This window comes from Heliconius melpomene, chromosome 18 (assembly GCF_056956725.1).
Source record: "Heliconius melpomene rosina isolate 202511_hmr_F chromosome 18, ASM5695672v1, whole genome shotgun sequence".
NCBI lineage: Eukaryota > Metazoa > Arthropoda > Insecta > Lepidoptera > Nymphalidae > Heliconius > Heliconius melpomene.
In genome coordinates, this window is record NC_140406.1 from 14,756,807 (window position 1) to 14,784,686 (window position 27,880).

The following is a 27,880-nucleotide window of genomic DNA, read 5'->3' on the forward strand; positions in this document are numbered from 1 at the left end:
TTATTACATAGATGGTTATTTATTATAAAATATGACACATTCTTTTGAACTGTGTTTTACAGTTATTTGAGACGCACATAGCAAAATTGTTTGTACTGACACTTCAATTATTATTCGACCAACTTACACAATAACTTTTTTTTTCAAGACAGTCTAAAAAGTTTCAAATAACATAATAAAAAGTAGTAAAATATTTTTATTTTTGTTTTTTGAATAGTAATTGAAGTATCAGAAAACGAAGCGTACATTGATTCTACTTTAGAACATTCGAGAACCTACCAAAACGAATGAGGGACGCTAAAACAAACTTAAAATCACATTGTATAGCAAATACGTTCCAAAAAATGGCACATTAATAAAAAAAATCAGTTTAATATAAAACTGTTAAAAATCGCATTAAACAACAAATATATGGCTTTGAAAATAAAAAAATAAATAAATAACTCGAAATCAATCAATGTACAATATTTACATCGAATATTTATACGAAATGTATTTGAATAAAAACAAAAAAGGGGACGTGGAGTTTTAGTGAGAAGCGAATATGTTTAGAAAAGGATAGTATAGATATACATAAATAGACAAGTTACTTGCACACTTCCTAAATCATACAAAAAAATCATACACCTCTATTTTCATACATTTTTAAGGAAACTAATAAAAAATCAAAATCATTCATTTAAAACCTAAAAATCCATTTAATTTTGTCATAAAAATTAAACAACTAAAAATATTTATTAATCATTTACAAATTCAAATAACTTGTCTACTAGATATATATTATATAATAAAGTAGGTTCAGTTATTTTTCCTTCCATTTGTAATATATAGTAAAATATAAAAAATCCCGCATCATTCCCCTATTGGACACGATCGTGTCTCTTTCCCGCGTGATTTAAGAACAAGGCGCGAGAAAGAGACCGCTATATTGTTCATAATGATAAAAACTTACGTAACACCTTATTTTACTTAACTCGAGACATCTAATATATTAAATACTTAATGATAGTTACATCGATTTCACATTTAAAACGCAAACATAATTATAGAAATTGCATTTCTTTCTATATATAAAAGCTTCGAGTAGGATACATTTTACATTATGCGAGTTTGAACCGAAATAGATTTTTAAAACATTGCACTGGATATAAAATTTATAATTTTAACTTAATTAATAATAACTAAAAGAAAAAAAGGAAGATCAACGTATAATTGAATATCATAAAAGAATCGAGTATATAAACGATGATATTGCAAAAAATTTAGTCACTACTTAAAATCTACAGAACTATTAAAACAATTTAATACATCGATTTGTTGAATTCATCATTAAAAATATATATAAACAAATTATACACAAAAAAAATTAAAATCATATTTAATCTGTTCACACAAAAAAATAATAATGACTAAATTTTTCGCCAATTCTCACAACAAATTAGGAAATATTTAGAAATAAATATACATATAAAAATATGTTTTTTTGTATATAAGAACATAATGTCTATCATCAGTCTATTAAAAACCACTTAATAGGCCATCCGCTTTATAAACGGACCTTAACTTTGCCTAAATATTTCAAAACTCTTAAAACTAAATACAATAAATGTGATGTGCATAGAAAAAAAAACGAAATAAAAAAATATAATCCATTCTTGTTAATGTTAATTTAAAAAAGTCCGCTTTTAAATTATAAATTTAATGGACGTCAATATTATAAGCAACAAACAAAATTACATTGAGATCGATTTCCTCTAAACGTATGCGTGTATATAAGTAAATAATTGTTAATAATATATCAATTTGTTACAATAATTTAAACATCAAGCTACACTCAAAGGCAATCCATATATTATAAAAAAAAACCAAAATATTGGCCATTTAAACATAAATTGTAAATTATTTATTTAAACATTTAATTTGGTATGTAAATAAATAAATCAGTCTCGTATAAAATTGAAATACAATTCGAGCTGCTTTAAATTGGACAGAATAAAAAAAATATTATTATTTTAATAATAAAAAATAACGGGCAAGCCTGATAGGCCAAAAAATAAGCGTTTTTGGCAAGAACTTTAAAAAACAAATGTCGTAAGCCAAGGACATAATCACCATATTGTTGTTTTATTTTTTTGTATTGTTGAATTAAAAAAACTTTCATACACAATTACCACAATAATTATATATATACGTTTCCACTATATTACATTATAGATAATCCGAATAAATCGGCTGACGGAATGTGCACGGTGTTTCATACATACCGACTTACAATAAAAAATCCTCATTGATAAATATTTGTGCAGTTCTTATCTAATAGCGACTACTTTTTAAAATACTGATCCAAATTTAGTCAATACCCCCAAATTTAGTCCATTCATATAAAAAAGCGTTAAATACGGAAGCGACGCGGTCTAAGCATAATATGATATGACTTTTCCAAACTGTTTGCAGTCAAAAAATATGTATAACCGACTTCTATTAACAGTCACTTTCAATACACGAACTGTTAAATATTGTTATATAAAAATGGGTCGAATATAACAATTGTAACATAAATTTTGTGACAGCAACCATCTCTCATACAATATAATCAACAATGACATCGTCATATGTCAAAAATCTGCCATTTTGTACGGTTCTTTATTTATGGCGCGCCGAGATCATTTTGTATAGTATTTTATTATATGTTAGATTTTACTGTTTAAGTCCAAAATGTTATATACTCGTTAGGAAGTCGGTTAAGGTGACGCACTATCACTGGAACGGTATAACCTTATAGTCCACGACGTCTCACACGTCGTCCATCACAAATGCTACATGCATTGTGGGTTCCTGGAACGGAATGTAATATATATTTATAAAAATGTTTCATTAAGAAATAACAATTTAAATATGTTAAATTGTATATTAACTATTGATTAATTCTACAAAAATTATAGCATTTCTAACTTTTGACTTTTTTATACATTTTTAGATGAAAGCTACATTTTTATTTATGCAGAATATCTATACAATATATATAAAAGGGACAGAAATTCTACCTTGGTACTAATTCTTGTTTTACGCCTGCTCTTTAACAATAAAATAGAACTTAATGTCAAGATATTTAATCTATATATAAAAGATACCCAAAAAAAATTTAAGGATCCTGCTGTCTTTTGACCTAGAGTCCAGATGTTTATAAATACTCACCCATTGCCCTCACACCATAACAAACGCCTCCTGCCCTCTAAACAGGAAGGGGTGCTGGTCTATCATGGTCTGCACAATGTCCTCCAGGTAGGGGCGGGTCATCTCGAAGCGGCCCATGTCCGAGAACTGCACGGGCAGGAGTGTGGGCCACCAGCAGATGGCGAGGTTCTTGCTGTCCATTGAGTTCAATTTTGAATTGTCTGCCACCCTGTAGAACAATGTTGTGTTGTTTTTGAAAAGAGAAAAATATTTATTTATATGTAAAAATATATAAAAATTGAATTAAGACATGAATGTTACTAGCTTTAAACAAAGATGGCAGTGCGTCGTCATGAAAGTTTGATCCTTATGTAAATAGTTTTATATATATATATAAAACTATTTACATATATATATATATATATATTAACTTAAATATATTTAACTATAATTAACAAATAAAAGTCAGAGCAACTGCGGAAAAAAGATTTGTAAAGGTAAAGTTTAATTGGGATAAAAAAAATGGGATAACAATAATTGAGACATAATTAATAATAGCTAATAGAAAACCAAAAGAAGTTAAGTATTTTAAAATGATCTGGCATCTTGTTTTTGTTAGTTTTTGGTCAATAAATAATGTTGCTTGATGTTTATAAAAGACATAAAAAGATATAATCGCTTGCAATAGTCCTATATGTTCATGAACTACAGAAACCTCTTAAACCAAAATTAATAATTATTAAATGAAACATTTTACACACACAAGTTTATTAGATCAGACAACACAAGCAACCATAAAGAGGCGCAATACCTGGCGAAGTGGTGTAGCAGATAGTCCAGCGTGGCGCGCGCAGGCGGCGTGAGCGCGGACGCGAGTAGCGCCCGCAGCGCCAGCAGCCGCCAGCTGCGATCCTTTAGCTCCACGCCACCAGCTATACAGCCGCGCATCGCTTCAACGTGGGGATTATTTAAATCGTAATCATTAAAAAAAAAGAAACAACAAAAACAAACAAAAAGACAGAAACCCCCAAGTTGGAGTCGAATTAACAAGAGCGGCATTTACTTTGATATACTCAAATAAAATAATAACATTAAACAAACATACCAGCAATATCTTCCAACTGCGCCATACTTGTCTCGTCCAACAAAGGAGGTAGTTTCTTAGAGAAGAAATCCTTGAGAGCGGTCGCTACTGCATTCACTGGGATATCTAGTGATTCTAAATCTATGTTGGGATCTGGAAATTATTTAAATAAATATAACTTATAATAAAATTTATTAAGTGTTTAAAATCGAAAGAGATTATCAATTGCACTGTTTTTTTTTTCGTTTTTCATTCATTTTTAGGAATTTTGACTGAAAGAACCGATTGAACCGATTAAAGACTCTCGTAAATATTCTTGATTGTTTAGAAGATAATCAGTTATTTAATTTCTTTATAATATGGATATTTGTTTGATATTCTATTTTTCGAAATCTCTATCTTTGCATATTTTTACTGGAAAAATATTCCTTTTACAGAAGTCGGTTGAAAATTTTCATTTTATTTATTTTCACTTTGTTTACCGCATATAACAGATTAAATAGAGAAAATTTAGTTTTAAGATACTTTCTCATTTTCCACAGATTTTTTACATATTACATATTAAGCGGCGGAAATCAACACCGCGCTTTGTGTTGTTACCAGAGCGAGGAAATAAAAAATAATAAATAATTAATTCCCCCGCTTGGGAATCGAAACCACAGCTATCATGTTTACATCATCATATGTAACAAAAGTAGTATATTACATACCATCATAAAATTTGCTAAACAACATATCGACGTGCGCTCGGTTGCCGGGCACTCGGTACAGCCCCTCAGAGGCGAGACCTTCGTGCTCTATGAACTCTATACACTTCTCCACGAAAAGAGGAACGCCGTGGGGACCCTGTGGTAGATTAAATTATTATTATAGGTTTTGGTGTCTTTGGTATATCCGACATATAGAAGGGTAGGCTTCTAAAGTTTTTACTATGAATAGAAAGAAAAAAATAATTTATTTTAAATACCTGAGGTCCCCAATTCTGTATCGAATTTGTATTTTGCAATTGAGATGAGTTCTTCTTGTCTTTACTCTTTGAAAATTCCTATGACATATAATATTTTTTTATTAAAAGTACAAAACTTCACATATTGCATAGTATCTGTTGGAATTAAATTTTATTGAAGCCACATTTGCTCTGTTACTTATTTAAGTAACAGTTAAATAAGGTGGCAATAAGCGTAAATAAATGTCGACGTAGCGTGATAACAACTTAAAGCTTAGTGACCAACCAAACGTGACGTCGTCACCTAGTGTAAGATCACATATTCAACAATTTTAGATAGAACTAGCAACTAGTAGTACCAGCAATTTTAGATAAAAGTCTACAACCGTTAATGTGTAACGTCATTAGTCACTATCCAAGTCAAAAAGGTACCTTATGCCGTCTATCGTGTTTCCCGAACGCCTGCCTCCGCCGCGAGTCTGCAGCCGACGAAGATGAGTTGTCTTGAGCGGACGACGGGTATTCACCGGATAGCATCTGAATATTCAAAATAAAATCAAATATTTATTGTTTTCTGATTACTATATTACAGTTTAGTCGCACGCTTGTGCGCCACAAGTGGCCTCAACTTTAATCGGCGACAGGTTGTTGGTTCAATTTCTACCCGAGGAAATGAAATATTTAATTTCCTCGAGAAAGATCCACGCGTCAAAACACTCTGTTTCAATTAATTTTCGAGTAATTGAGTGTTTTGATTACCTTGTTGAATATAAAATAGCATTTGAATAAATTCACAATATTCTTTATAAAGGATAGAGTGTGAAGGTACAAAAACACAAACAGAACAAAAAAATATTTTCACTTAGATCAATCACTGTAGACTCTTACAAAAGACATTTTACGATACACATACACATATTAATTTAAAAAAAGAAAAAAATAAATTATTAATATGACCTTATGAGTGGGTTCATGATGAGGGGGCGGTGGCAGAGGTCGAGGTCTTCGCGTCTCTCCGTCAGAACTGCCTTCGCTAGAATCACTCGCAGCTGCTAGAATTAAATAATTATTAATTATACGTAACAAAATTACTTATAAACCTGGTAAAAGAAATCGAAATACTGAAATTGGAACACTCTGACCACAGTTACAATGGGTTACGTCGAAACAGTAAACATAGCATTCAAACAGATATAACATAGCGTTCAAACCGTCCAAACGTTCTTGAGATTGGTTATATCAAACCAATTCTTCAGCTTTATAAATCAATAGAAACTGTTAGTACAGTACCTTTATCCTCCTGTGTCCTTGCCCTGTATCCAGTTGGCAATTCCGGTGGTCCCACAAACATACCCAACTTTGGTACTCTTGGACTTTGTACTGCTACTAGGTTACCTAACGATCTGCAATAAAAAAAGCATATGAAGTTAAGTATAAATTTTTTAAAGTATAAGAAAGTAAAGATATATACAATATTCGTAATTGATTTTGTTACACCAAATTTTGTTAGATGTCTCAAGTAGAATCATATTTTTGTATAAAAATGCTTTATATACTGTAATAATTACTTTGTAATAAACACACTTCGTAATACATCGAATAATAAACTGTACCGTTTTTTATAATGGCGTGGTGCGTGGTGCGCGTGGTGAGCATGTCTGCGTCGCACGTGGGCTCGGGCACCGCCCGACGCCTCACTAGAACCTGAACTGTCCGTTTCTGAGAACGCTGGAAATAATAATTATAATATTATATTACCATTTATAAGTAATATATTATGTTGCTTGAACATCCTAATAATTAATGATGTTATCTACATTAGTTAACTATTAATATGTATTATACTTGAAAGAATGAAACCTAACCAATACAAATATCTTATTAATGTGTAAAATAAAGCTTTGTAAAATTTAAAAAGTAAAAAAATGTAAAGCATCATTTATTACACATATAAACAAAATAACCAGTCACCTCTAGGAACTCTGTTAAATGTTTTCTGTTTGATTAATTAGTAATTCTCATTATATTCACTACCACAAGCTATATTTTCATCATTTAGAAATATTTTCATCATTTTATTTAGTATTAATGAACGAAATCAATATATTTTTCTATATTATATATCACAAAAAAATTGATAAACACACTAAATAACTGCTAAATAGTTGTAAACAAATGAAATTAAATATAATATTTATCAACTTACATGGCTGGTGTAAAGGTGCTTTCTCGTGTCTTCTATGTCTCCGTAATCTTGTCATAGATGGCGCTTCCATGTATTCATTGGTTTCTTTTATCTGTACACAAAAAACATGTTATTTAATAAAGAAATACACCATTTTCTCACAAATATATATATATTTTTATTTTAAAACACTAAAGACTTCTTCCGCGTAACTTGTTTACTTTTTATTGTCGCTATAATATAATATTTTACTTGTTTTCTTTTAACATTACCAAATTTAAGGGCACCCCGTTTAATAACTATAAGCTGCTTCATATACTTTTTTATTTACACTATTGTATATTTTAGCAGGTTTATTTTAGCACTACTTTAAATTAAATATATATAAATAAGTCAGCGACTTTTATATTTATTGGTTAATTGGTTCACCATGTGGGATAATATTATGTTTTAATTGACTTAAACATCATTATTATCTTAAAAACGACAAATAAAATTTAACCATATTTTACTATTTCTAAACAACATTCAAAATACTGTATTCCTAAATATACATACTTGTGCATACTGCGCGTCGAGTTCAGTTTCAGAGCTGACGCCGGAGGGATGGTGGTGTCCCGCCTGGCTCGAGTGCGACCAGCCGGACCGCTGCGACTGGGTACAACACGTTATATTGAAAAAATACTTTTAATAATAATATACATTTTAAAAAGGGTTTATTAATTATATATTTTGTTATAGATAGGAATTGTCAAAAGTAAATTGTTTAATTTAAAAAATATATTAGAAGGAATACTATTAACGGACGTCTTGGTGCGGGGGCACGAAGTTGCGACTGTAAGGGTTGTGAGTTCGATTCCCACTCGGGAGAATGAAGTATATAGTATTTTCATTTCCACGCTCTTTCAATGCCTTTAGTTTCTGTGAAATTCTGTGGAAAGTGGGGAATGAAAGCGTGAAGCTAAAAATAAAGAAAAAGGATTAAATATTTTATAATCATAATAATAAAAATATTTCTCGAGCACGCATGTAATACGAACACAGCACGATAAAATAGTACATTTCACCCCCGATTTAGAGACATCACGTGGTGAGTGGCAATTCGACGCCATTTGTTATTCTTTTACAACTGGAGTGTTATAAAAATATATGACTAATACTAAAATGTACGTACCTTTCTCTCTCTATGTTGCGGTGGCCCAATGGTGATATGTTGGAGGGCGTCACTAACCATTGTGTAGTTATTCATGTCTAGTTTACCAGGTTGCTACAACAAAATTAATAAATATAAAATATACAACTTCTTATAAATATGTAAAATTTACTTTAAATATATACATTTTTTTATATGCATACAATATTAATTATTAAGGATGGATCTGGAGAAAAACAATATTAGGTCCTGCCGCTTCACATACAGAACATTAAAAAATCCTGAAGATGGACGTCCATCTTAAAACTAAATGATATAATAAATATGACTAATCTATAAATAATCTTAAATTAAAAATACATTTTTAAATCAAAAATTTTTTCATAGTGCGCAGTATGATACTGCTAAAAAATGCTGCTAGTAAAATATTTCATTTGGTATTCAAATTCAATTCAGTATAAAAAATATGCAATGCGACATTTTGGTGGGAGCAATTTTGGTTTATTTATTTATTTTTTTATTCCAGTAAGTAAAATAAAAGGTTATAACAAAGTTACCTTAAGGGTTTGCGAGTGTCTTAATCTCTGATGATGAGGAGGCGGTGGTCTCGCTCGACCGGTTGTAAACGCTCGTTGACCGTAACTCGGCTGCCATAGACCACCACCATCTGTTTAAAAATATAAAAATAATATGTAAATAAACTTACTACTATATAGTAAGTTTAAAAGTATATTATATAAGAATATCTAAATAAATTACATAATTAAAACCAGCTATTAATTCCATGCTTTGGTCTCTTAAAATTGAATAAAATGAAACTCACAATACTTAATCAAATCTAACGAATAACCTAAATATTAAAAAATGCCTTCATTTACATATTAAATCTATGATAAGAAAAATATAAAACAAATTACTAATCCTATAAATATTGGAGCGAAGATGGTATTATTGCAAAAAAAATGAATACACAGTTCAATATAAAAATTCTCAACTAACTACTACCACAATGTTTTTTCTAAAGGGCCTGAAATTTATGGTCAATACATATTTATTATAATTTAAATAGCTAAGTTCAGCTTTATTACCAGCCATTCAGGCACATTAATAATCTAATAATTTTATAAAAAATTATACAATGTAAATATTTGTTTATATTTCATGTTTATAATTTACCACATTCACTTCCAAACTAATCTACATAATGTAAAATAAGTCATGCAAAAAAATTTAAATATAACTACCCACATTTTGCTTGAAAACAAGTTTTTAAGCCTATTGATAAAGAAAAATCTTAAAAATATATTCATAACTAATAAAAATATATATAAGAGTAATTAAATAATATTTTTTGGACACTATATAATGTACAATTGCCCTAACCCATTTTGAAGTTTTCTACTATACTATTAAACTTCAAAATGGGTTGCTATAGTTATAATAATATTTAATACAACATAGAAAATGAAAATTATCACACATATATTACAAACATATGCAAATATTAGAAGAAAATGAATAATTGAAGATGTAAATTATTCAAACATTATTCATTCAAATTCATATTATTCAAACATTACATGTAGTCTGAATTTTATTGATCTTCTAAAGCATAAAATGTGGATAGCTAACCAGAAATTACCAATATTATAAAATCTATATAAAAAATAACAAAATAAGGCATTGGAACGAACACACTGACAAGAACAAAATATCTATATCATCACCTAAAAGTATGAACAGTACGGTCGACGAGTTATGGCCTCCCTAAAGTTCGAGAGAATCTTTGCATTGTGCACTCGGGAAGAAAATAATAAAATATAATTAAAATCCTAAAATGAAATCTACGGATACATCTAACGCTAACTTAAGGGCGTCCACAACTCGTTGACCGTAAAGTATATCTATATATCTACACTGTGTCAGATAAAGTAAAGGTAACATGCAGTCACCTGACTCGTGGGTGCTCAGCGAATCCTCCGAGCAGTTCAGATCAGCTGCGTTCAAATTACTTTATTTTATTTACGTACGCTTTTTTATAAACATATTACTTATATAATATAATATATTATCATTTTACTGTAAACATATAAAGATCTTCATTAATTATTAGATTTTATATAAATATTTACGAATATCTTGATGTGTTATAGTTTTGTAATATTATTAATTTAAAGAATTAATTAAAGTTATGACACTTTTGTAATATATATAATATATCACACGAAGAAAAGTAAAATACTTTTTAGAAAACGTATAAAAAAATTGAAAGTAGCGGTATTTGAACCCACGCCTCTTGGAAACCGTCAACGTAATAATTTATTGGATGAAGGCGCAAGTTGAAATCCTGCGACGTTGAAATTAATATAAATAAAGTATTTTAGATAACATTTTTTTTCTCTAAATTAAAATACAGATTGAATATGAATAATATCAATAATTTTACATTTTTCTTTCTTATTATAATAATAGATACAATATTATGTTATATCACGTATGTATATTTTATTCTATGTATTTTTATTTCACATAATATTAAAAAATATATATTTACAAGAGTGACTTACGTGACAAGTCCGCATGCATTCTGTGATCAGGCGGTGCGGGTTCTGGCGGCGTGCTCGGTGGCGGGTATACGCTAAAACCTAAAAAAAAACACATACAAATATACATATAAATGATTAAAATAAAAAAAAATATTAAGCTAATACTGTTATGTGTTTGTCACTCTGCATACGTCTAAGGACCTAATACCTGACCTAATGTGAAGCTAAATAAATTATAAAAGAGTAGGATATGGTACTTTAACAACGGATTTCAGTGAACAGTCAAAAAAATACCTTTTAAGAAACTTCTATTTTTCGAATTGTTCATAGTGTCGCTGTACTCGGAGTCAATGTCGGCGCGCGAGTCCGGCCCAATGAGGAGGTCCAGCGAATTAGTAAGTTTATGCTCCATTCTACAAAATATACAATCATTTTATATTTTATTATAGTAATTTTATTTAATTTTATTACTGAAATCGAACAACAATCTCAATTATGGTCAGACGCTATACCGTGTAGTGTGTAACGACATCCTTATAAAATATATAGAAAAACCATTTACACTTACTTATGATCCAAATGGTAAGAATGAAGGCGCGGAGGGGGAGCAGGTCTGGCCGCAGCCACGTCGGGGAGGTTGTGGGGGTTCAGGGGGTTGTGGCGCGGAGGGGCCTCAAGGCGGAACGCGCGTTCGATCTCGCCCTTGCGCTCCCACACTTCCTTGAAGAATGGCGTATAGAATGCCGCTGTTGGTAGAAATTTAAAAAATATTTATAACATTTTACACTGTAAACTTCATGAATCTTTCTAAATTCTAAAACTTCCTATATAAAAAATAAAAAAATCTACTTACATTTATTTTCAGCACTACATGTGTAAGTAGTAAAGTGCGCTCCAAGTCTATCTGCGGTCGCATTCCCTTCAGTGATAAGGGCGTGTCCCACATCGGTGCCGAAGAAGGCGTTGGCCGCTGAACCACCACCGTCGGAGACCGCCACCATTTGTATTGGCAAATTGGGGATGTTCATTGAAAATGCACTGGGAACAATGCACGATTCATATCAGTAAATTTAAAAACATGAAGTACTGTATAGTCGACAAGTCGTGGCCATCCTGAAGTTAGGCTTTTTGAACTATTCTGCATTGTTACTAAGGAAGAAACAAATCAAGGAGAAAGAAGAAAGTCCTAAAAACAAATCTATGTACAGTTAACTTAAGGGAGGCCACAGCTCGTCAACCGTATTGTAATCTAAACACTCTTTAAGATTACTACAAATTCTCAGACTCTCGTTTTCAGGATAACCATATTTATACTTAATTTTCGACCAATAAAGCATCAGTCACCACTCATACTTAGATAAATTCTTAGTAAATACAACGTTAAATAACTATACAGATATTAATACTTACTTAAGTGTAGCTAAACTTGCTTTCCGTTTAGCCGAATATATCAGAATGAAGCCATGTATAAGCTCTTCTCTAAATTGACTAGCGCCATGGAAGCTAGAAATAATTACCTGAAACAAATTAACATTTATTTAGCTTTTAGCACATAGCAGCGCTAAGCAAAAGGAACCTAGTGTTAAAACATTCCGTTTAATATTTATCGCAAGATGTTTAAAGTGAAATCCGCGAGGATATAATTATGGTTATTGTTGCATAGTCCATTCATCGAGGAAGGCTATAGGTTATATTACATGACGTTAAACAATTTAATGTTTCACTGCACCATACTGTCAGAGTTACCTCGGCCACTTAGACTTGTACTATAAATCAGTCTCAAGTCTGAGATTGAGATGCCATTTTCATTTATAGTTATATAATTTATTAATGAAAAAGGCATCTCAAGATCGATCTCATCTTTGAGTAGTTTATGAATACGGGTTTTACGGGCATGTGTCCTGTGTCCTATATAACTCATAATTATTTCCATTGGACCACGGGTGCGAAGCCTGGTGGTTAATAAAATAAAAGTAAAAGCTAAATCGTTAAAAAATATTAAAATACACATTAGATATTCAATAGAAACACGCATACTAACTTCAACTTTCCGCTTGGAGTCCCCCAGGAAGGTCTCAATAAGTATAGAGCGGTCGCCGGTGAGGAAGCAGGCGCGGTGCAACAGTAGCGGCGACAACACTCGCTCCGGCGAGTATGGATCGTCGCAGAACATGCACACCATTATGCTGGAATTAAAATATGCTTTTATATTTTCTAGAGTGTAAAAGTTCAGAAATTTCAGAAACCACAACGGCCACGCCTCGCCGACCGTACCATTATAATAAGTTATCTATACGCAAAGTAAAATTTAGCAACATTAAAATATTCTAAAACTCACCGTATGTCAGCATCGAAGCAAACAATAAGATCTTTATACAGATGCGCGTAGCTGGCCTTCTCTCTGTTGGCTCGGATCAGTTCCTGTATGGCGTCCGCTGTTAACGCTTCAGTACCGAGCTCGTTTACTGAAGCCTCCATGTAGGAACAGTGGAGACTGAACAAAAATTATTTATTTATTTATTACATAGAAAACAACAGCATAATATTATTATTAATTACAAACAGTATTCCACTTACAAGTATTATCTTAACGTTAAGTACAGAACTACATATCCATCGAATATTTATTATTAACTAACAATGGAAGAAAAATAAGAAAAGAGAATAATATTTCGTAATAAAACATTTTTTTACATATTTATTACAAAAATTCAACTAGGTTTCATTTTCTCTTCATATGTTTCAAAAGAATCGTTTCTCTGTTTTCACTCTTTGTGCACACAATAATATGACAGAGCACAATACTGTAATTAAAATTCGATTTTGGAAGAAGAGAATAATATGAAAGAAGAGAATATTATGCTCAGTTTGTACTCAACTGTAATAATATATATTGTATAATATACAGAATATTTTTAAAAAACAATATAACCATCAGTATACTGACTTGTCAGCGAGATTTTGTCCTTCCTCTTGTAGTCGAGCCAGTTCCTTCTTATCCATACCCTCATCCTGGACGAACATTACTACTAGAGGTAAACCCTGTACAAATAAAAAAATTAAATATTAATATAAAATTATATTTATACAGATTAGTATATCCAAATCCCTTATATTAATAGATAAAAACTAGTCGTGTTCAAAAAAACACTCCAAAGGGTTTGTATTGTGTGTGCTTAGATTTTTTTTTTATTTTATTACACAAAGCAGAGTAAGCGAAAAAAACCTGTAAAAGTGCAAGATATTCTGGTTTGCCAGAAGCTTGTATGGAGATCGAATCTACAACCATTGCGTTTACAGTCCGAATTAGTTCCACTTTTAAGATGGTTGATACTTAAATAAAATTTTGATATATATCAATAAATGATGAAATGTGATGATGATGAATGATAATAAAAATAAATGTACCTGAAATGGTAGCTTATCCTCTTGCTCAAGACTAGATAATAGAGTTTTCTCAGCACAACCTCGTATATATTCGAAAGACTCTTGGTCTTGATAAACACAGAAATAACCTATAAGCACAAATTATATTAATATGATTATTATTGCCATTCTTTATATATGAAATATATGTTTTTATTGAAATATTTTCTCTATAACATTTACTCATAGTAAAAAATATTTTAAAATTGCAATATAATTCTTAATAATTCTGTATAGCAACAACAATGTTAAAAAAATACTACTATTAATAAAAACCTTTCGTAAGAATTAGCAACATTCATTTTGAGTTTCAGCAATAAACGTTTTTAACTCATGGCGTAGGAACAAAAGCTGATTTTATTAAAACAATTTTATTACAAATAGTGTATAAATGTTATTTAAACTAATACTATAAACATTAATTAAAACAATGCATGCGTTAATTATAAAATGATATCACAGTTCATCACTACATTGTTACAATTCCCGGATTTAATGCCAACTGCAGGGAAAGTCGTGCGAAGACTTAATCAGGTTAATCTAAAAAAAAAGAATAACAAACAAAATACAACAATAATAGCTCACCATTAGGCGCAAAGTCCCGTGGCGGATCGGCGGCGAAGTCGTCCGTCCTGAGGCGGTGCTCGACGCGCCACGCTGTGCCGCCCACCGCCACACGCCGTTCACCGTCGCAGCCTGCCGTCAGGCGCTTGCCGAACTCGCCAGCGACGCCCTCCACCTGGGTGTAGTAATAATTATATTATATATTATTGATTATAATTATAGATTAACGAAGCTAGCTAGTATGAGACTAGTTCATTAGGGTGTTATAAACATTTTTTAAAAATGTCAATATTTGATCCCAATGGTACAGTACAGTCAACAAGTAGTGGCCGCCCTAAGGTTAGGTTTTCGAACATATACATTTACTTTTTTTACGACAGACTACGACAGACGATTCTGACATAAATGTTAGACATAATGTATTTACTAATTACACTGGTAGTTTTTATATTTTGAGTTTAAATATTTTTAAATTTCCCACTTAAATTCATCGAACCATATTCAATGTTCACACATTTTTTACTGTTTTACTATATCACATTAAGATAATAAAACGTACATACCCCAAGTATGATAAGATTTATTTGTGAGGAGTCAGTAGTGAGCGCCCACGGCGCCGCCGGCGGCCCCGCCTGGCACTGAGACTCGCTGGACGATGTCAGTGATCTGGTACAAATGTTACAACTATTTCAATATCACTAATATAATATAATTTGACAACTTAAAGTTTTTGAGCCCATTTGACTATACGCGCAACGGTTGTAGGTTTGATTCCCATGGGGTAAAATCAATTTTTATTTGCTCGTCTCGTTGAGTTCCGCCACTCTAGTCGCATTGTGGGGATGATTACATAAAAAAGCACTAGTTCCAATCATTTATATATACAATCGAATTAGTTATTTCAGCTTTGCGGTGTATCCCGCGTACAGCAAGATGACGTAACTAGTGTTAAAACACTCCATTCCATACTTTTCAACCAAATTAGTGAGAATTTAAGAATTTAAAAAAAAAGTAACTAATTAAAAAATATTCGCGATATAATTCATATTTTGTACATATAATTATACATACCCAACTCTAGTATTGAGTATGACAGGTAAAGTCGCGTCTAAGCAGTTAGCACCGGCGGGGCAGTGTTCACGCATAGGACAATGCACAAAACCAAGATGCTGGAACAGCATGAGTTTCCTGTCTTGCTCCATACGATCCAGCATTTTGTACCTGTTGAGAAAAACAAAACAAAAAAATAGAGCATTCGTTTGAGACATGACATATTCAATTAAGATCCGAACCATAAAAAAAAACATTAAAGTTAATATTTTAAACGTCAATGATATTTGAATACGGTTTGAACAAATAACTTTCGTAAAATATATGATCACATTTTCATAACATCAAAAGATTATACTTTTAAAAACGTCTCTGTCTCATTAACAGAAATCCAGTTTTTTTTTAAGTATATCTTTTTACCAGATAATAAATTGCAATCAAATGAGACACCTTAAAGTTTAACTTAAATTAAAATTTAATTAACCACAGGTCAATTGCATATTGCATTATACAAGACTATCAAATATTAAGTAATAAAATATTATAATACATTACATTTCAGAATTCTTTATTTACCTAAAATCATCTTGCAACACATCTGTAATCTCCTTTATATCTTCTTGAGTGATGGTCCCGGTGGGCGATATTCTCTTGAAGTGATAGAACAAATCCGCATGTTCTAGTAACAGTTCCTAAAAAATATATATTTATTGAAAAATATAACAAATCTTCAGTAACCTATATAAAAATACTTCATCGATTTATTTCAACATTCACCTGCAAATTATGCTTAGCCCGCCTCTGTATCTCCCTCTGGTGCTCATCGTACACCCGTTGCTGCTGCTCCTCCGTGAGGGCCTCGTAACACTCCCTGCCCATGAGGAGGACCCTCACTTCCGACAACTGCTTACCGGGCGTCACGTAACCTGTCTCTTCTAGCAGACGTTTGAATTGTTGACACCATCTGGAAATTTGTAAAAATTAGCAAATTAATAATAATAAACGCGACGGTTGTAATTTCGCATTCGCGGGGGAACGAATTGTTCTCATTTAATTCAGTTTTGTAACAAGACAAGCCGAGTTGTTGAGTTCCGCCACTCCGCCCTCTAAACAAGGAAAAATCAAGAACAGAGGAAGACTTATAAATGTTCTATTATATTATGGAAATATAAATAAAACAGTAAAATCTAAATAATTTTTCTTCAACCATTTCTAAAATTCTTATTAACACAACTAATGGTTTACTTATACAATAAAAACAATGTTGTACTTATACAATAAGAACAAACAATTTTGTAATTATATTAAATGTATTATAAGCATTACTTACTCATAATTTCGTTGTTTCTCTTGTGCTTCGTGAAGATAAGTCTTAAATATGGCAGCCGCTTCGTTGGTTTCCAGAATTTCGTACGGTATTTTCTGTGATTGACCCAGTGTCTGGGGAATTATGTTACATTGAATTAAAACATATGTACATTCACATCTTACTGGATGGCATACATATATACAAATACTAGCGGCCCGCTCGCGGTTTCACCCGCGTGAACTATGTTATTATTAATTTCTGTCTCCATGACTACGTCCTAGTGACGTCTATGCAAAATTTGAGACTCGTAGCATTTGTAGTAACGAAGTTTCATACAAACTTTCGACCCCAAAAACAACCCCTTAGAAGTCGAATATTACAAATTCCCGTCTTAGCGAGCACCTACGTCCTATAAGTAATTCCTATGCAAAATTTGAGATTCCTAGCACATATAGTTTCTGAGATTTCGTGATGAGTGAGTGACCTTTCGATTTTATATATATAGATAAGGGCTAATTTTTTATTGGTCGTTACAGCACGTATCCAGGGTGAGGGAGATTTCCGTTCAGGCATGCCATGGGTATGCTTCCCCCTGCACCACGACGGCCTCTACTATAATGTAGGTACTACCTGATACCGCGCACGGTCGCCCACGCGCAGCGTGCTGTCGTCGGCGGGCGCGTCGGCGTCGGAGGCGGAGGAGCGCGAGGGCGGCGAGGGCGCGCGCGCACTGAAGTACACGCCGAAATCGCGATGTGCACGCAGCTGCGCCACCACCGCGCACCAATCGCTGTATTGTCATTTATTTTATTTTATTTTTTTATTCTTTATGAAATTATTTAAACAATATGGTAGAAGAAACTTATTAAAACACTCCGATCCTCACTTTCCGCCGAATTTTTCGAGGCATTACTTGTATACATCCTATTGGTTTTCAAATACATTTCATAGCTACATTATAATAATGTACAAATCTTATTTATAAGAGGTTAATATCACTTTAACAAAGCGCGTGCTAGGTCCTATCTTCATCTCCCAAGATAAAATCTTTTGGATAGGATTTTTTCGATTTTTTTTTCCTTACAGCTCTGATCGGCGCGAAAATAAGACACAATGAACAATCGTATAAAAATGCCATATTCCAAATTTAAAAGTAATATTTTGTTTATTTATTGCTAGACAAAGTAAAACAGTCAAAATATCATACTTCGCTTGTAAATCATCTGTGGGCAACTGCATTCTGGCCAACACTTGCGGCAACTTGGCAAGTTGCTTACGAAGCTTCTTTGCTGAACGCTCCTCTTTCAGTCTCTTTATATGACGTCGGAATACCACCTGTTTAACATAAATTATTATATAACAAAAACAAAATGTTATCTCCGTCTATCTTCTACATTTTTAAAGTGTTATTCCTCACCAAGGAAAAATAATATGAGTGTGAGAATGGGTTTTTATTCTAGTTTCACGCAAGATCTGTTCAACGGATCTAGATAAAACTATAAACGCGAGAAGTTGCCAAGTTGTCTGTATGTATTTTTGGTCTTTTTTTTCAAAGTTATAATAAAAAAAAATATTTTTATTTTGCAACTTACACAAGACTTAGAATAGGAATAAAAGTAGATATAATTATCTCTAAGGATGTAACTCCAGAATGTAGATATTTGAGTTGCATTTATCTAGATAACTAACTTATTATATAATAATAACTATTATAATTACACAATTTTACGTTAAAAAATACAGAACATATATACTAACACATCCGCAGGTAGATCATCCAAAAAATTTTGAAACTCAAATTTTACGAGAAAAAATATTTCATACCTGAGTCCCATCATTTCCGAACTGCTGGACGAACTTAATCCACTCAGGATGGTGACACAATCGCTTACTAACTGCTGACCACATCTCTCTGAAAAACATAAATAAACACTTAGTACATTAAAAAGATTTATAAAATATATCTAGAATAAAACAATACCAAATTAATAATATAATTTTATTTTACATTTACCAATAGACTGATAAAAAAATGGTACTTAATAAAGATAGAATATGGCCAAATAACATATTTTCGATATTGGTTCAAATTTATATATTTTAAAAACATCTTTCTTCATAATTAACACACATTAAATACCAATTACTAATTGAACTAGTTTTACTCGGAATAAGTAAATAATTAAAGTTTTACTTGTGATCCTGGACGTGTATTCTGATGAGTTGCGTGAAAGCCTCAGTCACGAAATCTAAAGTCTCTCTTCTTATTCGCAACGCTTCCGCATAATTGGCCACCTAGTAACAGACAAAAAATATTGAATTCTAATATAATACTTGTTTGAAGGATTAAAAATTCTGATATAATACTTGTTTGGAGAAAAATAAAGAAAAAAACGAATAGAAATAATTCTCATTACAACATTCATTACAATACAAAATAGTAGAAGTTATTCGTGCACTAATAAGAAAGTATACCTAATCCTACGAGAAAATAAGAAGACGAACACCGGCCAAGATCTTTAAAGACCTCAATCATCTAAATCAAAGCTAATCCCCCTCTAGAGGGGCTCACCAAGTCATCCCAAAACACCCCAAATTAAGATTTAAGCACATTAAGAAACCACAATAATACAAAACAATTATAAACTTTGTCTTAGTCAGTACTTCAGTCCACCCTGGAACACTGATCATCACATCATGTTCTATTTCTGAAAGATGAATTGCATCACTTATAAAAGAAACAACCCTGTAAAGGTGGTAAGATGTCAACGTTATCATAGCACCAGTTGGTTCTGGGGCCTAAGCACGAAGCCAAATTGCCCTTATTTTAGAGACAAAATTGAATCACACCAATATTATAAATTTGCATTAAAGTAAAAAATATAATATGTCTATCTTAAATTGATATAGATAAATATGGAGATCGGAAATATCTTAATTGGAATACTTTTTTAAGAAAACAATAACCTCTTGGGCGGTTATATGTGTTCTAAAAGAGTAATATAAAAATATTTACTAAGCATATTCGTAAACAAAACAAATGTTTCGTTAGCTTAAGAGCTCTTCAAAAGATACAACAACCTTAATGAAGTTCCAGACAACTTAATAATATCCACTTGATATTTTATTACGAATCTCTATACGTCGAAATTCTTAAAAATGCGGGAGCTCCCGACAAAAATACATTCTGTTTTATCTTCAAAGGTAAAAGTAAAGGTAGGAGAAGAGAAGTAGTGCCATGACACTCAGTTACTTATTGTCATTTAAGAGGCATTTCCTTACGAAATGGTGGAACAAATATCTATACATTATAATAAAATTGTTTTTGATTGGTGTCTCTACATGAAATATATTTAAGAAATTCTATTATTGGCGGAATTTGTCATCATAATAGTACCCAAAACAATGTTTCTTTTTGTCTGTTTGTGTGTGTGTCTGTCTGTGCACGGTGATCAGAAACTTCCTTCAACATGAGTTCGTTTTATTTGCTATAGATTATGGTTCCATTCGTTCATCCTAATGGTTCATTAATAAAAAGTTATGTCAGTATAAAGTGTGTCGTTCGACAAATTACTATAAAATAACTGTTTAGTATTGGCTGAAACTAAAGTTTCTAACATATGAATATTGTCTTTTAAGGATAATGTTATTCCATTATGAAAATACCTAATTCAAATAAACAATTGTGAAGTGTAGACGAGCCAAGCTGCGAGCGGATCGTTAGTTGTTGAATAAAATTAGAGTTAAATATGTATAAACGTACTTTTATAGGTGTATTGATATAATATGATCCATACCAAAAAAAACGGAAAAGTAAAAATAGTCCTTCTACCTACTTTACAAAATGCGAATTATTATTTATGTACGTAAACATAAAAACATTTTGTTTTACTTCACATTGTATTTCGCATACAGGAGTGTAGACAGATTGAAACTAGTGTTTAGACACTTCCGTTTCCCACTTTCCGCCGAAATCTGGAGGCATTGCGTGTTGAGTGGCGGAAATGAACGCCGCGGTTAATCTCGTTACCGTTTAATTATAACGAAATAAAAAAAGAATATTTACCACGACATCAGTTAACATTCTAAAGTCTTAGATGATTAAACATTATTAATCATTCTCAAGCAAGAGACACTCTTAGGTTTATCGTCAACCAGTTAAAGTAAACTATCAAGAACGGTGGATTAAATTAATTGGATCAAGAGGATGTCATGTTATATTTATAGCGATGAATGCCTATATATGTATGTATGTATGTACGTAGTACACGACGACTGGCAGAACGAGTGTTGATTATACCTTATAAAATTATGTTTTGTGAAACCTGAAATATATTTTTGTAGGGTTTTGGATCTACAGAGACGAGGTTAACGTTTTAAAAAAAATACGAAATAACTTTTTTTAGAATATATTTTATAAACACTAAGGCTTAGTTATTTATATTACTTTAATAGATTCTCATTATTATTGCCCATATCATTGAAAAAAATACAATATGCTCGTGTCACATTTAATACTAGTTAATATAACGATGCCATCTGGACTCAAATTCTGCAAGAGAAATCTTAATATTTCAATAGTAAACGTTTCGTTTAGATAAAGTAGTAGAGCACTATTTCATTATTTCATATAACAACCTCTAAAAGAAATATAAACTTTGAATATAATGATAAATTTCTAAAAAAAATTCTATAGGAAAATGTGAAAAATTTACAAATAAAAAAAAAACGAATTTTCATTACAAAACCCAAACATGAATACCAAAACGAATCATAAAAGTAAACAGGAAGACGATGTTTACTGAAACACGATATGATGATAATGACCTAGCTAGCAGATACCTAGATACTGCTCGACGATACGCTTTGTTGGCTTTGTACTGAGAGCGACGGCTGCGACAATAGCGTATAATGACGTTTTTACATACGAAACTATCAGTTTAGAGGTCATAAAAGAAATATTAATTCATATATTAAGATTGATTCTTTACTGGTTTTAGTAAATATATGGAATGAAATTCAAAATTATGAAAATCTTAAAAAAATATTACGTCTTTACCATAGCAATTGTATAAACTACGGGCATTTAAGAGAGAATTATATTAAAAATATATATAATGTTTTAAAATATGAAAAAAAAAACATATATAGGGAAGTATAATTTTAGGGGTAATAAAAAAATTATGAACGATTTGATCATGTTTTTAAGATTTAATTCTTGGTTTATTTTAGACACTGATTTTTGAAATATTTCTCTTCATACAAATAATATCTTTCACGAAACATAAAACATAATCTTGTCTCCACATCACCAGCTAAATATAAGTGCTTTAAATAAAACGGCTAAATAAACAGTAGTTACATACCTTAATCCTAGCTTTGGCCTTGTCCACCATTTGGGCGAGGAGGAAGAAGGCTTGATCCACATTAACATTATCGTGGCTGGACGTCTCTACTATAGGAATGGACCCTTTGAACTCTTTCCTTTGGACCAATCTTTCAGCTTCTCGCACTCCTTGTTCGCACGCTTCGTCGTTTTTGGATGTCACTAAGACTACCGGTTTCTTTAATTTCAGTATATTTTGGAGTATTGCTGCCAGCGTTTCGTTCTGAGATTAAAAAAAGTTATTTTAATACCATAATTTCGTTACGTATAGAGTTATCTAGTTATTATTAAAATATTTCTCACCAGAATAACATTTTCATCTTGAGTAAAATTATAAATCATATAATTTATATTAATTTAAAAATGCATTATTTACTTATTTAGAAACGTATACGTAGAAAATTTAAGCCGAGCGTGATTTGAACCCACGAATCTAAAGCCCAAAAAATCGCATACCTGTTTCTCCCAACTGCGTCCCGGCACCAGGCTCACATCGTACACGCACAGGAACCCGTCCACGCTCAACTTGCCGTCCGACATTAACTTCTGCTCGTACTCCTTCTCTATACCCAGCTGGTTCTTACAGACGTACATCAGCTTTTCGGCGGACTGTAACTTTGTCGCTACACATCTCTTAACGTAGGTCTCCGTTTTGCCCACTGCTTTAAATTTTTATTTGAAGGTTAGTTGAAGAGGTTGGGTATATAATAAAATTGTTTAAGTATTTTTTTTTTAATGTATGAAAGCGAAAGAAAACGAAGATGAAACATAATGTCGTTTAATAATATGTGAATTAGTGTTATTTAAGATTATATTTATCATTATCACACACCTAAAATTTAACTAAACTAACCTTTAAACGGTTGGAAGCACGCATCGTCCACGAACTCGGTCTGTTCGACCACTTCGAACCTGTACTCCTGTTCATCTTGCTCTTTCTGGACACTCCCCCAGTACAAAAAGTGATCGTTGTTTACTACACGCCCGCTGAAGTCCGACTAAAATATACATTTGTAATTTATACAATAAAATTTAAAAAAAAATTAAAATTATAATCTAGATAACGTGCACAAACGCACAGACAAACAGATGACCGCTACCTCGCTACGTCCAATGATTGTGCAATTTCTAAAGATTGAATCTATGACCTACAGAGCATAAGTAAACTGAAGTGAACCTCAAAGTCGATATCGAAATTAAAAACCTTTTTTTTGCAATTAACCAAATGACCGTAATATCGGAGCACAGCGATTGGAGCTGCCGAAATATTGCCAAAATGTAAAAAATCTGATAGCAATTACATATCTTCAGTAAAAATTGTCTATATTCATATAATAAAGAAAAATCTCAGAAACTACGGATTTAAATAATTAAAAAATATACATGTATATTTTTATGTTAGGTAGTCCAATCATAGAGAAAGGCTACGGTTATATTACATCACGTTAATCGTTCCGATATTACCCACTATATCTCTCCGAAGATTTAAAAGTAGCTAGCTTTCACCTATGACTTTGTCCGCGCTATCGAGCAGTCATAGGTATAATCTAGTTATTAATAAATATTATGAATTTACTAAGATAAACATACGCAATGTTACTTCAGACAGTCATATAGTCTGCTTTATTATTAATGTTTCACAGAAAGTTGTCTGTATACTAATAGGGCAATTTGTACAGCTAATAATACATTCAAACTTAGCAAGTTTGGTTTACTCAAAGTTGGTAACTCAATTGTATAGAGATACTGAATGAGACTTCAACTTGTGTTGCTTATTAAAATTATATATCATATTGAAAAAGAATAGTAAATAAAATTTTAGAACAAATTAATTATGGTATTAATGTGAAGGAAAGACAATTCTCTCACTTTTAACCGACTTCAAAAATGAACGTCCTCTACGTTCTATATTCGGCAAATATTTTTTATGTATGTAAAGTATGTATTTAAATAGGCACCGATTCCAAAAATATTACGTTTTAAATAATAAACGATTAAAATATTATTTTATAGTCTTTAGTTTTTGTTTAATTATGTGCATATAGGTATTTATTCTTTAGTATTTATTTTTAATTATTTTTTTTGTATGAACGTTTAAGTTTATTTATAAAATATGAATATACTTACTTGACTTAACACAGATATATGGTCGACATTGTAATCATCTGCGTCTGTACGAACGAAACGATTACAAAGGCAAGACTTGCCAACACCCAGCTGCCCTTTTTCTTTTTCAGTACCTTAAATAAAAAAGTATATGTGTAAATGACATTACTACATGTTTCGCTTATTTATTGGTTTTGATTATTTAGAGACAATATTGTGCTGCAATTTTTTGTTGGTTTTTTTAGCTTCACAGCTTTTTCCTAGGCCAAGGAGAATGGAGAATCAATGCATCCATTATAATATAAATTATAATGGATGCATTGATTCTCCATAATTGTGTATAAGAAATTCATAAAAAATAAATAGATTATTTATATGATATTGTGTTGAGAAGATATATTTAATATTTTCTTTTCACATATAATTTGCAACCTACAGATTTAATTAATTAAAAAAGAAAATAATTTATTTTCAATAGAAAATTTCATTGTCACAATATATGCCACGCATACCAGGTAGACAAAGAGAATTTAGTGTCAAGACAGTTTATTCTCTGCTTTAACTCCTAGTTCAAAATTTTTCATACTTAGTGACAACACTCAATATCATGTTTTGTCTTGCCAGAAGAGTAGAGCCACAAAAAAATAATTTACTGCTTTGAGTTAGGATCAAACTTGGAATAATCACATTTACAGTGGGACTTCATCCCACTGCACAATGATAGCCTCAATTAAAAGTACTTATGTTGAATATTCTTTATTAAATTTTTGTTCAATATTCTATATCTTCACATATTTCTTCACATGTATTAAGTATTTTTTTTAAATCTGAATAAAATATTCATAAAAAGCATATATATAAAGTAAGAAATATCACATACAACTTATTTATTGATAAGCTAATTATTTAGAGAGCTACAGTACAAGAGGATGTTCAAAACAAGATGTGATAACATTACAATACATATGTACAATTTGTGTCAGGCTAAGGGCCACATATGAAATGCATTGCTCATCGAGGCAACATCATTTACTGTATGTAAGCATATACATCTTTGTAAGAAACTTCAATTTGAATATTCAATTTTCTTTTTGTAACAACTTTATACTGTCTGCATATAAGAAGGTAGGCAGGAGAAACCTATATCAAGGTAATTTCTTTTCTATTCACTCAAATCAATAGATTGTATGTTGAAGGGCAAAATTGTGTGACCATATTTTGTTTCAACAAGGCAGGGGAAAATAATTTGTACTTTTGAGGAGGGTTTGAGTCCAACCCTCCATAACATTTACAGCCAGTCATCTTCCTACATCTCATGATGGCCTCTACTTTTTCAGGAATAATCAGGATGGAATAATTAATGATTTTATAAATGATAACACACCTTGGGAATGAAATGCTCTCTCCAGTCTGATTCAAAGGTATCATAGTCACAAATAATTAAATATGTATTTATAAAAAATAAAAAAAATTATCCCGCTGAGTTTCTTGCACCGGTTCTTCTCAGGTCTGAGGCACTAACTTTAGTGAATTGGTGGTAAATTATTTGATATTCAAAAAATTAAGCATGTAACTTTTTATTTTAAATAAAAATATTTGAATATTCATTTCATAACATTATATACAAACAAAGATAATATTTAAATCTGTTGTTTTGTAACATCAACATTGTACTAACCTTGAAACTAATAAGGAGAATATGATCAATTTGTGATCACTTTAGTATGATGGTTCAATAAAGAAATTATTAGGAAGAATTACCATAAGCTAACAAAAATAGATGACAAAGGAACTGAGTTATTTATATTATATTAATAAATGAAAATAGCTAGATAATATAACATTTTTTTATTTCCTAGTAAATAGTGTTCAATTATTATGCATTTCATCAATAAAAATACATATTCAATATTTTAAATTAATTCTACTTACCAGACAGTCCCACAACTGAAATAGTAACCAGCTTGCCCCCAGTGTTCTCAGACTTTTTAGCCATTTTATGATCTATTACTCTAATGGAATATTATACAACAAGATAATATCACTTAATTCACACATCACAACACAAGATCACTGCACTAAATAAACAAAATGGATAATTATTTTTAATAACACATTAAATATAGAAAATTTGGTTTTCTTAATGGTAATTTATACACAAAATTGTTTTATCTACAAAACAGGCTTGTGTAGCTTGAAATTTAAGCTTGCAGAATTTTTAGTTCCATTAAATTAAGAGCTACCAATAATTTTTCTCGCCAATTAGTGAAAACGGAAAGAAATTATCGTCTGAACATAATGACTTCCAGATGTGGCTGCTGTTTAGCAACAGCAGTTAAATTGGACAAGCAATTGCACAAAATAAGCTACACATTCAATTAAAATGACAAATATTTCATTGATATTGAGACACCCTTCGGAATAGAAACCGTAAAGACAATTTATTGTGTTCTCGTTATAGCCCTGTACTTTGACACATTGAATCAAATTGGAGTTCCTTTAGCGAACAGAGAAAAATGAAATAAATATATTAAACATGACCACGTACGTATTTATCGAAGAATAAGCTGTAAATTTACATTTTTTAATTGTAATCTTATTAATTTTACACGAAAACGCAATATTCCACCACTGACACAACTCGCGTTGCTTTGTACAGATCAGAATAGCCAACATAAAAAATACTTTCTTTTCAGTTCACGTTCTTGTCCACAGCAAAGGAAAGGATAGGGAATGATAATTGATAAACAGGTACTGTAACTATTTGCCATTCCGTAGTTATTTAAATTTAAATATAACCCAACCTAATATTGGATTATATTTGTGGAAATAAGCAAAGTAAAATCAATGACGATTTTAATGCCATGCTTAGAAGATTGTTATTTCTTATTTGTAAGAAATATAATAACACATAGAAATATAAAATATGTTAAATGCAATATTTTAATTTA

At 31.3% G+C, this 27,880-nt stretch overlaps 1 protein-coding gene across 5 annotated transcripts; it reads right to left on the reverse strand.

The window, feature by feature from the left end:
• On the reverse strand, nucleotides 1–27,604 carry RhoGAPp190 (Rho GTPase-activating protein 190). 5 transcript variants are annotated; one of them, XM_085201424.1, is made up of 40 exons: nucleotides 27,478–27,604; nucleotides 26,862–27,007; nucleotides 24,951–25,063; nucleotides 23,677–23,821; nucleotides 23,280–23,485; nucleotides 22,804–23,046; nucleotides 19,632–19,732; nucleotides 19,262–19,349; nucleotides 18,645–18,772; nucleotides 18,068–18,227; nucleotides 17,459–17,568; nucleotides 16,906–17,092; nucleotides 16,705–16,820; nucleotides 16,150–16,299; nucleotides 15,642–15,744; nucleotides 15,100–15,253; nucleotides 14,497–14,603; nucleotides 14,036–14,130; nucleotides 13,427–13,582; nucleotides 13,130–13,274; nucleotides 12,499–12,605; nucleotides 11,942–12,126; nucleotides 11,657–11,834; nucleotides 11,383–11,501; nucleotides 11,110–11,187; nucleotides 10,495–10,539; nucleotides 9,100–9,209; nucleotides 8,564–8,656; nucleotides 7,948–8,043; nucleotides 7,411–7,501; nucleotides 6,818–6,932; nucleotides 6,495–6,607; nucleotides 6,162–6,253; nucleotides 5,637–5,741; nucleotides 5,226–5,303; nucleotides 4,969–5,104; nucleotides 4,280–4,411; nucleotides 3,986–4,124; nucleotides 3,196–3,403; nucleotides 1–2,835 (listed from the first exon to the last, which is right to left on the reverse strand). In XM_085201424.1, the coding sequence occupies exons 2-39, from the start codon at nucleotides 26,923–26,925 to the stop codon at nucleotides 3,205–3,207; spliced, it is 4,782 nt and encodes a 1,593-aa protein (XP_085057550.1). In that variant the 5' UTR covers nucleotides 26,926–27,007; nucleotides 27,478–27,604; the 3' UTR covers nucleotides 1–2,835; nucleotides 3,196–3,204. The 5 variants fall into 5 exon arrangements, with proteins under 5 accessions (XP_085057550.1, XP_085057547.1, XP_085057548.1 ...); XM_085201421.1 differs by having other exon boundaries at nucleotides 6,162–6,256; XM_085201422.1 differs by having other exon boundaries at nucleotides 6,162–6,256; nucleotides 27,509–27,597.
• Nucleotides 27,605–27,880: the final 276 nt, after the last annotated feature.